This window comes from Pygoscelis adeliae, unplaced genomic scaffold (genome assembly GCF_000699105.1).
Source record: "Pygoscelis adeliae isolate BGI_AS28 unplaced genomic scaffold, ASM69910v1 Scaffold42, whole genome shotgun sequence".
NCBI lineage: Eukaryota > Metazoa > Chordata > Aves > Sphenisciformes > Spheniscidae > Pygoscelis > Pygoscelis adeliae.
This window is the reverse complement of record NW_008824283.1, coordinates 8298473-8312866: the sequence shown is the minus strand read 5'-3', so window position 1 is coordinate 8312866 and position 14394 is coordinate 8298473. Positions and strand designations below refer to the sequence as shown.

Here is a 14394-nt window from a genome sequence, read left to right as displayed (position 1 = left end):
CAATTCCCAATCTGCAGTTTACAGAAAAAAATGCATTAGTTAATGGGTTCTCCAATATTAAACCTCCTTCTGGGGTCACGTGTTGTCTGACTTCTCTGAAGGCTTCCATTCCCTCTCTGCTTGATAGTGAGGATTCATATGAAAAACCTGTTGTAATTTCCTACTGCTAGCTGTAATTCTATTTTCTGGAATAGAAATGCTAAGCAATACTGCAGAAAGCATGGGGACAGAAATCACTTTAGTCAATGATGTTTAAAACATACACATACAGATACGCTCTGATAATTGCAAATGCTACTGCATTTTTATAGACAATCTAAACAAATAAGGTATTGCCATGAAAAGTTTTGATGTTTCTGCACATCATTCAAGGAAGCTGACCCACGTGTTATACATTTTGGGGGAGTTTGATGGATATTCCTTCTTTTTCTCCAATGCAGGGTAAGAAACAAATGTGTAAATGGGAGGCTTGCGCGACCAGCCTCCCTCAATAAGCTTCGGAGCCTCCACAGACCCAGCCCTACCTTTCCTTTCTTGAGAGCAGTGTAGACATCTTTATATTGCTGGTACTTTTCCAGCTCCGCCTTCACCAGCACCTGACGGATGTGCATGACTTCCTCCACTGTCAGAGCCAGACATTCCACCGGGTAACAGAACTCCTCCTGGAAGCCAAAAACCCCATATTATTTCAACGCCAAATAGCTTCTTCCAGGCTTCAACCTAGACAACCAGCCACCTGGTTAGTAACTCCAGAAATAGAGGGTTTCTCCCTTCAAACTGGAATAGCACTGGCTCATTCATGGGCATCACATAAGTTTCAAACCGTCGGAGACTGCGTAAGCGTGATCTAAATGCTCTGATGTTCAGCCTTCACAACAATGACAGTTTTCTTAAACTTTCCTCCTCAAACCACTTGACCCTTCTCTCCGTTTGTCTTTTACTATGAAGATCTGTTTCAAACCAATCAACGTTCAGGTTTATAATTTGAAAGGGAAAAGGTAATAGTAATACCATCTGCCAAATTAACTATATTGTTTGAAGATACGCAATTTCTCTGAGACTCTGTGGTGCCCCGAGTGGCCAAGGAAAGTTGTTAGTAGCCCATTCTAGCAGAAATTTTTATTCAGTGGTACCACACCCTGGTGCTCACATGATCAGAATCCCACCAAGACTATAAAAAGTTACAGCAGTTCAGGCAGAAAAGTTTCCCTTTCTGTCCCAGGAAAGTAACAGCAGCAATTTAAGCTTTATAGAATAATCTTCAAATATAAAGCAGGAGAACTGCTTACCCAGTGTTGCACTATTAACGGCAGTGACTCCAATAGAGACTAACAGCACAACTTCCCACTTGTAAAATTTTGCGTCTGTTCTGGATTACAGCATTCAGGAGAATACTGAGTAGAGGATTCCTGAATTTGGTACCAGAGAATAAAAAGCACCAACCCAATTTGTACTCCAGCCCTGTAGTTGATTATACATTTCCAACAGAAAGACAGAAACCTCTGTGGGAACTCCCATCGCTTTATGCTTAGTGAGCCTTTTCAGTCAGCCCAGAGGGGCTACTGTGCGGTAATGACAATGACGTGTAATGCTCTCTGAATAAATGAAGGAAATTTCTCCTGCAAACACAAAGACGTGGCTGACAGTTTGGAGATCTCGTTTACAAATTGAAGTGATGAATCGGATTAGTAGGGAAATGCTCCATTTCCATGTACTCAGAGGTCTGTTTTGTCTTTCCATTAGATTAAAAAGAAAATCTTTCTACGTTGCAGACCTGGCAAACATTAGCATTTAGGAACCACCACATTTTTAAAAACTGTTGTCTTACCTATCTAGAAAGGGAACACAAAGAAACTTCACTCTGTTTAAGGTACCCCACAAAAGACTAGAATTGAGTTAACTTTGTTAGATTTGCCAGCTAAACCTTTGGGGTATAGAATCACCAGTTTTCTGGAAAGAACAAGCTACATCAAAAGCAACTGCAAGTTGCTCTGAGGTGTAAAACTGCACAGCCAAAACAAAGTAACTTCTGTTCCTTATGAGCAACTTTACAGCTAACCAGCAGCTCTCAGCGTTTCATTCTGGGTTCTTCCCATAGCAACTGCCTCGCTATGGAGAAGGCACGGCTGAAGGCTGGGGCGAGACGGGAGAGGAAGTGGGTGGGAAAGCGTGATGCACACAATGCCAGCAAAAAACCTCGATTCTGCATCGTGGGAGACTGAGAGAAACTGTCCAAGGTGAATGAGGCTGGCTGAATGCTTGTAATCAATCAGAGCTTTAAGTCCTTTAGAAATACAGTTCTTACTTGAAGCTCTTCCTTCCCCCTCATGAACGCCCATTCCTTTAATTTACAGAACGATGACGTCAGGGAATATTGCTCCTTTGAAGAAAGTCTGCGGATCTGCTATAGGTGTAGAGCAGGTACTAGAGGAATAGTGTGGGCCTGTTGCTGTACCAATCGAAAATGATTATCACTAAAGCAAATAGAAATAGCTAGCAGGCAACAGGGGAAACATAGAAAATGCTCACATGTTTAAATGCTAATGTTTTAATTCCAGAGGTTACACAAGGACAACAAAATGTTAATGCAACATTAAATGAAAGATAAATATTATACTGATTTCAGAAAACGGCTTCTTTTTTTTTTTTTTCCTTTTTGGAATAGAAATAAGTACACGAGAAAATCTTCTGTTTCAACACTAGCTCTAAGGCATTGAAATTAATTAAAATTACGCTAAGCTCTGACTAAACTTCATTAAACAATGATGCTTTGGAGCTATTGCTCAAACTCCCAACAATAATCTGCACACAAGTTAGGCAGCTCCAAGTGAGAGAACTTCAGCTCTGTGCAACACTTGCATACAACAGAACATACTAAAGACAAAATGTGGTTTGAATGGTCTTGATTTTCTGGAATTGTACTCAATACTCATTTTATTACTGAAGACAAGTCAGTATTCTTATTTTTAAAGGGAAAAAAAAATCTTACTTAAAAATACTATTTTGAACTTGAAGTTTCCGTGATCCTCATGAGAATTGGCTTAACACTTTGACTGTGCGATCTTATTATATATACCGTGATAGCTTAAGGTGTATATGTGTAATTTTTTTTACTCAGGAAAAGCAGGTAGTAAGAATTTCATATCCATAATGTGAATTAAAGTGCTTTGTAGGTCATTCTCAGCATACACACACCTAATAGGTCCTTATGACTAACACATTTTTACACTAACATATTCCTTGTAAAAATTCTCATTAAAGGATGTCACTAGGCATTCAAATGAGCTGCCCTAGTAGTTCGCAATACGAACAAGTGCCGGATTGGTCTCTAAATTCTGCAATTCACAATTAGTCAAGCACTCTAAACTCTTGTTGCTTTTGCAGACTAAAAGTTTCTAAGAAGTCAGCTGGATATCTCAGCTATAAACTCTCCTGCACAGGTTTCACACTGTCACTTATTGGTTGGGACAAGAAAAAGAAGGAAAAAAATTAAATTATTAATGTTCAATTCTACATAGGGGTAAGTGACTCAGTTTTTCCTTCCAGTGGATTTGCCTTCCCTGGTACATAGCTATTAGTTATTCTGAAAGTTCTGATATGTAAGTGTGCTGAGGTCCAACCATACGGTTGTATGTACGTTTTCAAGTAAAACGAATTGCAAATGCCCTTCCATTCTACATAGTGTATCTTGTTAGAAACACAAAACCTTACTCCTTTCAACATAGTCCAAGGATTACAATAGTTTTGCTGGATTTTTGCTGTGGGATCTTCATGTGCTGTAACATTTAAGGTCTGTCCCATTGATAATCTTGTGATGTTGCATTTTTAGTTTGCTGTCCTTTCAGAACTGATTTCTTTTCCCCGTGAGGTGATTGAAGACACACAAATATCCTACACACATTGAAATCAATGTCAATCAGGTGCAATCTCCCAGCCTAAGCTTTATTCTTGCCACAGCTTAGGAAGTGCTCCCCTAGGAGGGAACATGCTGGTGAAGGTGATTTCCAAAGCCAGCGAAAAGAGGCAAACCTTTGCGGGTTTCCACCTGCTGGCAAAAGCTCTCTCACAGAGATAGTACATAGCCCCTGCCACCCCACACATGGCTGCTTCAACGGGATGAGAGCTGAGCAGAGAAGCTGTTTGCATAGTTGAAAAAAGTGGTCTGAAAGTCATCCTTGGAAATAAACTGGTTATCCTAGGAACCTGAATGATAGATAGGAAGCAGAGAAGCGAATGCTGTGTATAAACAAAACCATTAGCTTTGGTCCTCTGGGTCATGAAAAAAAAGAATGATGATGATGATGATGATGATGATGATGATAATAGCAAACAGACTACAAAGGCATCCATATGTACATCTCAGGACACTGGCTTCATCTCACTGATTAAGCACCAAGTCAGCTCACTACAGCAAGCACACCACCAGGGCTGACCCCCCCAAAATCACTGAGCTGCCCTGCCTGTCCATGTAGCACTGGTAGGGTGACATATCAAAAGGACTATGTTTGGCATTTTTCCAAGTTTGTTTCCCCTCCCCACCTACTTAGGTCTAACTCTGATGAGATGCCAGTTCACAAAACCGTCGTTAGTATGCAAGACAGATCAGTTTCTTGCTAATCCTGCTAAGAGACTGTAGCAAACCCCTGCCTGTTTTCACTGGCATTGAGGGCTATTTATTGACGAGGTCTCTTTCACCTTGAAGAGAAACTGCAGTCACAGGAGCAGGTGATAAGAAATGAAACTCCATCAATCCTGGAGGAAGGGATGAAGAAGTGTGAAGTCAAACAAAAATTAAATAATATTCTACACTTATCGAGAAGCGTTCGCTGCAGGAACGGCAATGTTACATATGCAGCATCTGGCACAGCCACTGAAAGAAGCTGGCATCTCTCTGGGGAAGGAAAGACTTGCAGTAAGCCAAAGCGTGGAACTGGGCCAGTGCCAGCGTATCAGAAACCATCTACCAAAACCAAAAACAAAAGTCCTGTGGGAGTTGTCTGTCACACCCTAGAGGGCACTATTACCAAGTTAAAGAACTAGCTCTCTAGGCATCAAATAAAATAGGTTCTTATTTACAGAACGTCATTTCACGACTGATTTTCCTTCTTTCTCACTTCATAGCCAAAACCAAGCTAGGTGACAGTGCTCTGAAGATTAAAAAAAAACCAACCCGAAAAACCCCCAAGCACAAAAGAAACTAGTAAAACCTTTCCCATGTGTTCCCACATTAGCCTGACTTATCTCTAATGTCTTTTTCTCCCCTTTCCTTTAGTATTTTTAAGGGGGAGCGGAATAATTGAATTAGTTTTTCTGCAATGGTTTTATTTTGTATATATCTTTTAGGCATATGTCAGCGAACAGACTGACAGAAGGAAAATACATATGTGGTCAAAAGGTCCTGTTAAGAACTTGGTTGACCTATTTAAAATAACAGCTTCATATATAAGATTTTAAGTCGCATGATCCCCTCAAACACATGATACGAGATCAGTATTATGATGTAACATGTTTAGATACACTAAAAGCGCGATGGAGCAAATGCCTCAGTATAACATACAATGCTTTCTCCCCTCCTCCCTTTAAACAATACGTCTGTGAATGACTCTGGGCCTATCAGAAAATAAAGCTTGTGCTTCCACGTATAGTGAGTGCAGCAGGTGATGACAGGGCAGTCCATTTTATATGATAGTGTCTTCAAACGCATGCTGAAGGAACCCTCCAGCTTGGTCCTGGTGCAATATGTTCTGCTCCAGATTCACTTTGGCAGAAGTAGTCTACTTGTGTTGTGCATTTATCAACATGCTACTCCTGACCTTCACCTGCAATGAGAAACTACATTCTACTTGGAAGGATATAATAAACAAAATCCAGCAGACCCTCTGAAAAGAAGAGGAGGAAGCACGTGGGAATATTTGGAGATTATTTTCTTGTTACCATTCAGCTTCATCATCTAATAGGTTTGGATTCTGGCCACCATCTCTTGGGCCAACAAAAACACTCTTCAAAGCCCATTAATGCCACTGCACTACAAGATGGGGTGACTGAATATTCCCTTCCTTTCAAAACTAGGATGTGTTTATCGATTTCCCTATTCACCAGCACCTCATGGGGCATACTTTGAAACCCTGCTGGTAGGAAAAGAGACGAGGAACATATCCTGCATGAAATTACAAAGCACTAATCAGTATGTCAGCATAAAAGAACCAAGATTTCATACCCTTTGCTGTTTATACTCTGTTGGAAAACAGCTCTCAATTAAAGCTAATTGATCAAATGTACTGTACTTTCTTTTCAAGCAGCAATACAGGTTTTTGCCCAGTAACTTCAACAAAGCAACACAGACAAACCTTGATTTGGATTACTGAAAGAGCTTTCACATGTATAAACATTACCACACAAGTTCTTAAGGTGGGAAGAAAAGAAACGATTCCATTAATTCAGCCATTAACTAAAATACTTCCAACAAGTAAAAAATTCCCCCAAATCCCAAAATAGATCCACTGCTTTGGAATTGTCTCTATTCAAATGGAAAATCAGTAAGGTGAAGTTCGTCTGTTTTGGTAACATTCTGAAATAAAATCAAGGCACGTGGCTTTACTCAGAGTCCTAATCAAAGTGCAAATGTTTTCTGAGGCACCTGTACCTGGGATTTTGGATAAATATGCTAGAGAGACAAAATTCAAATCTTGCTTTCAAAACGTCTTTAGTAGCCAAGGGCTGTTTCTGAATTGAGGAGTTTTCTTTGAGTAAAGTTCTAATCACACTGAAGCCAAGTTTTAATTTTCATTATACTCTTAGCATGCCTCTTTTTCTCTCTCCTACCACCCACTCCACTTACAAGTGATCTGGAGCTCTGTTTTGAAGGTGGTAGGAACTGTCTCACATTGGTTGGTGTTTCCTTTTCAATGGAGTGTCGTCTCTGAGGTGGCTGCCGTCTCTCAGGTTGTGGTGTAGATGATATGGGCAAGAACTTTGGAGGCACTAAAGATTCAACCAGTATAAAAAAAATTAGTTCTTGTAAGACAGACTGTTGGATAACATTGCTCAGTACTTAAACCAGCCACTGATTTGCTAGAATTCCCACTACTGGTGGCTGAAGTTACACATCCATACTCAGAGCATCTTCAAGACAGGTATCATCACATTTTCCAGATTGGGAGAATAGGAATACTCATAAAACTAGTGAATACAGGCACGCTACTGTCCAGTTACCATTGTGTATAAATTCGGTGTTTCAGGGTATTGGCTTATTCTACTTATTTCACCATCGTGCACAGAAAATACATGCACAGATGACACGTTTCATTACAAAACCTTTCCAGTGAAACTGAAACACTTTGAAACAAAAGAAAGATATTGTTACACAGTAAAGCCTACAATAACTGTGCCTGAAAAAAAGAACTGATCCTCCCCTCTTCCCAGTAAGTACTTATGAGAAATCCTGGTGATTACTATGTGTCTTTCAAACACGAACATTCACTGCCACGGTGACAGAGATGCAGGAAACATTTAAAGTGGTCTTAGGTTAGAATATGTTTCTGCAGCAACAAATTCTTTTATGAGATGAGCTAAACTAGCTAAACTAACCCCCGTTCACTTCTGACTTCCTCTACAGTTCCACATCAAATTGAAATAGGAAACCACCTTCTGTTTCACAAAGATATCCACATATAGTGTAGGCTAATGCCTTCCAATTGTTAATCACATTTGACCTATTCAGCAGGTTCTAGGGTTCAGCTTTAGAGATTTATTGCATTAACAACACTAGGCTTCAGCTTTCTATAAAAGTTTCAAAGTTCATAGAACGAAAGACAACAGAAGTGTGTAAAAGCAGCCACTAGGCTCTCTCATCAAAACTCACTCTTTCTGCTGCTGGTGCCTTCTTGAGAGGGGTCTTCCACTTGTGAGGGGGAGATGCTGCTGCTACTTGCTGATTTGTGTACTGATTCCTCCTGTGTGGCAAGAGGAAAAGAAACAGAATTCCTCGGGGATTGTTTTTTCTTCTCTTACTGCTTCTTCGCACACAGAAATCACAAGCTATCAAAGGTATTTTGCACTATTCAATCACTCAAAGCCCTAGAAGAAGTCCTGAGAAAACACTGACTCTAAACAGCACTGAGTAAATGGAATTTTCAACGCTCAATTTTTTTAAAAACTGGAATAAATGGTACGTGGTTGGAATTCAGTGTATTTAACTATCACATGAAAGAACAAGATCAGAAAGAGGTTCGTGAATCCGTTGTAACCTGTTAATTTTCCTCATTGTATTCAAGGACTTCTAAGGATTTGCAGCTACAGCAGATACATTAACTCAACTTTATATCTCACACTCACAAGGAATCAGCACTTGGATTTCTCTGGTCTCCAAAGGAATGAGAGCCACTCATACAAGGGACTCAGGTAAAGAGAAATTAATCTGATCTCCACTGCGCTGTTCTCTAATCCCTAATCCCGGTGCGCTTCTCCTTTCTTCTGTATTTAAAAGAAATCTCATTCATTATAGAAGCATGTTTCATCACAACAGCCCAGAGCAACTCCTGCAAGATGAATGAAAGTGAAACAGGCTTTGACTAACACCTTACAGCTACCTAAAGCATTATGCCACCCAAATTATTAAATCCTTTGCTTTCACCTAAAACCTCTGTCTTCAGCCACCACATACCAGCAAGATACAGATCATCAGAGGAGCCTCCCAAAGGAACAGAGTTGAAGGACTGAGTGTGAATGCTCTTTAGCTCTATTGTGAATGCTTTTAACCAAGGAGACTTACATCATTTAAGTTGTCAAGATTTACAGATCAAACACAAGTGACCTGCTCTAAAATCCAGCAAGTGGCTGAGCTTCTCTTCACAGATTTCCTTAGTTACGTGAACCGCAAGCAGGAAAACCTCCACTGGCTGAAAGATTGCCTTCTTTGGTAACAGCAAGTCAGGAAAGAAAAGCTGGCAGGATCACCTCAATGAGCACCATGCATCACAGGACAGAGGCCTCTACAAACTCCCATCAGGTGATCTGTACTTTATGCTTAGCCCAAGGGTATGCATTGTACGTGAGGACACTGTGATGTATGCTGTTCCCACGTACATGCCACAACACAGTATTCTGCAAAGGGACTCAAACCAGCTCAGATCCCCAAACAATATATTCACTTTAACATATCAAGTGTGACCCTGCAAAACAGTTGTGATGGGAAATCATCATGATTCAAGAATCAAATGAACAAAATCATGAATCAAATCATGATTCAAGCAACAGTGTATGCATTGAGTTTATTTACATGCTTTTCTGGCGTTTTTTTGTTCTCCTTTTTCCTTCCATTTTTCCTGTGTCTGAAACACTGGCACAGAGAGAAGACAGACAAAACAAGATGCACAACTGAAAATATCAAAAACCTATATATATTGTAATGTAAAACTGTAAAATAGGGATTACAGAAATGTTTCACATGTCTATCTAATTTTGCTAATTGCCACCTTTCAATGGAAAGAAATAGCTATTGACCATTCTTCATTCCACTTCTGAACTTGAGATGGACATGATATCTCAGTCACATGTTGCAAAACGAGGTAGCACACAGATGTGTCCATCTTGCTCCCATTTTTGTGAAAGATTTCCAGTTACTTCATTAGTAATGGATGAACACTGGCTATTCCAGTGGCCTAGGAGCCTCGAAAAAAACAGAGTGAAAGAAATGGACACTTAGAAATAGAAAAAGAAATAGAGAGTAAGGGGCTTCTCTATGGTGAAGACCTACAAGAAAGATTCCACACTTCTTATTCTAAAGAATGAGAGGGAATGAACTGTCAAAGCCAATAGGCTAAGTATAAAAAATAATCAGTATAACAACCAACCCAGGGAGAATGGAAGCCAGGAGTATGTTATATTTGACATATCATCCGACTTAGACAACAGGTATTCCTGGTTTGTCATTTCAAATTACTTTTTCTGCGCACAAACACATGCACTGAAAATGCTATTACTGCCCTACGATTTCTCAAACACAGAAGGCTTTTTTGAGAATGAAATCTTGTGTAGGAAGTACTGATGAACCATCACATGAATTTCTTCATATCAATACAGTAACTGTTGACTATTACGGTAGACTATCTGACGTTTTACATTTGAGGTTGGATCAACCCAAAATCCGGGACTGCGCGCTGGCTCCACAGAGCTCTAAACGATTAGAATTTTACATGGACTGAGAAAGCTGCAGCTTTAAAGGCATCACCTTAAAACATCTGAATATGTTACTGACATGATTTTTGTCTGGATAGCTGTAGCCTTATTAGGAAGATACCATTTTTATATCTGTATCAAAAAATCACTTGCTACTGTTAGTAGTTAGTAGCAAGTAGTTAGATTGCTACGTCTCTTAGCCACACAAAGCAAAATGGCACTTCCCGCTCCCCCTCTGAAACTGTGATTCTAGTGGCGATGCAGAAAAAAGCAAGGACAGAAAGTAGGAATGGTTTGTACAATATTAATCCTTGCCAGCAAATGGGCACAGGGCTGTATCAGACCTTCCCTTTCACCTCTGGCTGGCAACACTGAGTGTCGGGGCATAGTCTGCCTCACAACACAGCTGAGAGAAGAACAAAGGGGATGCAGGGGGAAGAAAATGCTTCCGCATCATAGCTCTTTTGGAGGTCCACAGCTCAGCAGTGCAGATATTTGCAGCCTGTAATTTAGGGCAGAACATAGTCATAATTTAACTCCCAGTGAGTAACTCTAAATAGGTTAAGCCCAATTCAAATTGCAGGCAAAGAGGTGGCCAAGTAATTTATAAGCAATCAAGACAACACATACGCTCTTCTGTGTGTTACATACAAAGTAAAAGTCAGGAAAGAAAGAAGACATTTTGACAGAGCAATCTTCACTTTCTTCAAATGTTCTTTGTCCCACCCCCTTCGTGAGCTCCAAAAATTTCACCCAAACTCCCTTCAGTTTATTTATTTACACTACTTTAGCACTGTTCCTGAGCCCCAACCAGTAGTCTGCTGAGCATCTTTATCGTCTTAATTGCTTCACCAGCTACTTCTGTTGACTCAAACCAGTACAGCATCTGTTCTCTGTGACAGCTTGATGTGGCTGATTTATTTTCAATTTATCTTTTGCTCTATGTTCCAGAGCTTAGCTATATGACTTTGCTTGCCTACACAGTATTCCCTAATCAATAGTCACAGTCAGACATCTTATTTTTCCTTCCTACAAGAATCACTTCACATTTCCCTTTACAGAATTTTCTTTTACTGACTTCTGCTCATTTTCCCATGTGAAATATCATGCTGCATTAGCTTCAGGATGCACGGAGCTACAAGCTGGGAAGCTCTAAGTTCAAGATCCAACTCTCATTGACAGGTCTTAATATTCCTGCATCCTGCCCAGCTTCATTCACAAAACCTCATATAGCCTCTATTGTCATTTTAAAGACTGCTGAGAGATTTCAGAATGCAAATCTCTTCTGCTTTCAGAATAGATGCACCAAATTATGCACCCACACAAGTCACCCATAGGATAACCCCTAATACAAAGAGGGCCAACCTTTCACAGAGCAAGAAAGCATGCAAAGAGATAAAATTTCTCCCCATGTATATTTCTCCCCAGCCTCCTATCTTTCAGCTTAGACGCCTTTGTAAGCACCCTGTCAGGAAACCCCTCCTTCCCCATTTACCAGAGAGAAAGAGAGTCAGGGAAGACTGCCTTCCCCAGGCTAAAATTAGCCTCTCTGAATAAACCCTGCCTGCATGTGCTTTCCAGACAGCAGATCCTTTCTTTTTTTCAGAAAGGTCCAAACTCAATTAATAATACTACCGGTCCAGAAGACAAAGCTCATTCTTGAGGATGTAATGTTGGTACTTCTTGAGGAGCATATATAATGCAGCTTTTAAGCTAGAGAGCTTTTTTAAGCTTTTTTCCTTTTTATGCTTTTTTAAATCTTTAACTCTCCATTTGAGAGAGGATGGATTCAAAGTTGTTTCTCCATCTAAGTGGTATTTGCTTGTCCCTATCTGTGAAACATTTGTTGGGTGTTACTTCCCAAGCCTGTATAGCAAACTAATGCACTCACATTTGTACCAACTTGCAACCCCTCTGGCACAGCTGATGCTCTTTATTTAACAGCTGGTATGGTGAGGCTGGCCTCACATCTGAGTCCTTTAGTGACAGCTCCTGCATGGGTGCCAGAAGGGTGCAACACATTTGCCTGCATTCCCCAAAAGCGTAATTGCTACATATACACTGTGGACAGATACTGGGCATTTAGAAAAATAAGTAAATACTGGGTTTAAGGCCAAAATTAGCATTTAACCTTTTAAAAGAATATTCTCATTTTTGAGGTCTGATCTAATATTTTTGAAGTTCTGTGGGCTGACAAAGCAGTCATGGAAAATTCAGTTGATAATCTGCAAAGTCACTTCTCAGCTGATCAGTTCAGCAAATTAAGGAATAAGACTCAATTCTGACAAATTGAGAAGCAAGTTGTGTCCTGATTTTTTACCTCTGAATCTGAGCTGTCAAGTTCAGCCAACGTGGGAGCCTTAAGGAGTCTCTTGCGTTGTACTGTCACTTGTGTGGCCCCATTCTGTTTTCCTTGTGGTGCCAGGCCACCGTTCACTACAGAGGCATCCACTAATTTTCTTCCAGCCTCTGGCGTAGATACATCTAGCAAAAGAAAGAGAACAATTGGTGTTTGGACCTAATTTTTATTTCGCCTTCTCAAATCTTACTGTCAGGGCAATACACACAAAAGGAAAAAAAAATATTGTGATAGTTATATGTGTGCAATTATTTTACTTTAGCAATACACTGCTCAGAGAACTACAGGCAGTGGCTTGTGGTACAGAAGCAATATGAAAGAATGAAAGCAGTGGAAAAAGCAGCAGTGCACAATACTAAAAAGCAACCTCAGACCAACACCAATCAACTTAAAAAAAAAATAATCCTGTGTTAAACCCCAGAATATTCTTCCTTCAATAGTCTATAATTAACTATATAACAAGTATCAGAAGAATGCACAACCGATCTGGACAAGTGGGTTTCCAGTAATCTGAAGACAAAGCCATACAGAAATTAGGAAGTTTAGCATGGAGTAAACCTAGTTTTTCCTGTGAGGACAGAATTACACTTTATTCTGCAGTATACAGAAAAGGAATGAAAATGAGCTAAATAACTACCATTCATCAAAAATATGCACAATTCTTAGGCTTGCATGGTCATTTGTATTAAAAATATGTCTGTGATGTCAAATTTTCATGTAACAGCAGAAACATGAGACTCCAGCTCTATTTTCATCTACATGAGTTTTACAAGGATGTAACTCCACTGAGTAAATTACTTGGGATTTCTGCCAGCGTGCAATGAAGATGCATCTCGGATAACATAAGCATTGGGTCTGCTGTGCTTAGTCTAGCTTAGTTTAGACATTAAGATAATGACGTAGGCTTTGATATTTTAGGAGAGCTTAGATTTTGGTCTGATAAATCAGTTTTATCCCTGTAAAAGTATGGAGTGCAGTATTCCAATCTGAAGAAAATTATGTCGGAGGGAGAAGGAAGAGAAGCTTTTAATCTCCCATTTGCATGTATGCCCTAGCATCTGGTTTTTCTACAAATGTGCTTTTCTACCCATGTAATTATAGGACTCCTTCCTCAGTCTTGTATTAACAAAGTACCTCCAGGTATTTTAAGGCTAGGGTAATGATGAGTTGTTATTCCCATTTTTATATGTGGTGAAAAGAGGCACAGAAGGTCAAATGACTCATACCTTAGGTTACCGTGAGGACTATGACAGAGAAATGATATCACCCAGATATTCCCAGTGCCAACAATGTACGTACTCACACATCATTTGGAGTTACTTACATAGTTGCCCTGGTATAAACAGACACAGTCACTGCTACTACAACACAATTTGCATTGATAAAAGATGTTCTTGCACTAGCTAAGTTAAAACTACACAGTCTAGACAAAGCCTCAGTTGCAGTAGTAGGTCTGTTTTACAACATTCTCACCGGAGCAGCTATTGAAAAGGAATAAGAAGAGGAATAAATTAAATCAATATATAAAGAATTAATTAGGCTATTGTTAAATGCTGGAAACTGAGCTAGAAAGGACAGGGGATGTATTCCTCTATAAATCATACCTTCAACTAGGAGTATAAGAAAAGGTGATTATTTGGACTATTAAAGTCATAGTGACATTCCAAGCCTATGAATCTGTGTACTACAGTGTTATTACTGCCTTCAGGTCCTCCCTACAAAGAGTTGCAATCAAAGACTTAGACTCTCTAACCCTTAGTTCCTATCTTCAAAGGCTTTGCTAATGGGTGTCCTGACTAGCACTATGGCTTATAGGTCATGGGGTTTTTTTCCTCCTAGATTTCTGCGAGTACAGCATG

At 39.8% G+C, this 14394-nt stretch overlaps 1 protein-coding gene across 1 annotated transcript in view; it reads right to left on the bottom strand.

The window, feature by feature from the left end:
- Positions 1-14394, bottom strand: part of SPIRE1 (spire-type actin nucleation factor 1) — a 125228-nt gene that overhangs the window by 3211 nt on the left and 107623 nt on the right. Inside the window, exons 10-13 of the mRNA XM_009318579.1 lie at positions 12497-12660; positions 7862-7952; positions 6839-6981; positions 525-662 (exon numbers count right to left, since the gene is read on the bottom strand). Coding sequence (XP_009316854.1) covers positions 525-662; positions 6839-6981; positions 7862-7952; positions 12497-12660 — 536 coding nt within the window. The remainder of the gene's footprint in view (positions 1-524; positions 663-6838; positions 6982-7861; positions 7953-12496; positions 12661-14394) is intronic.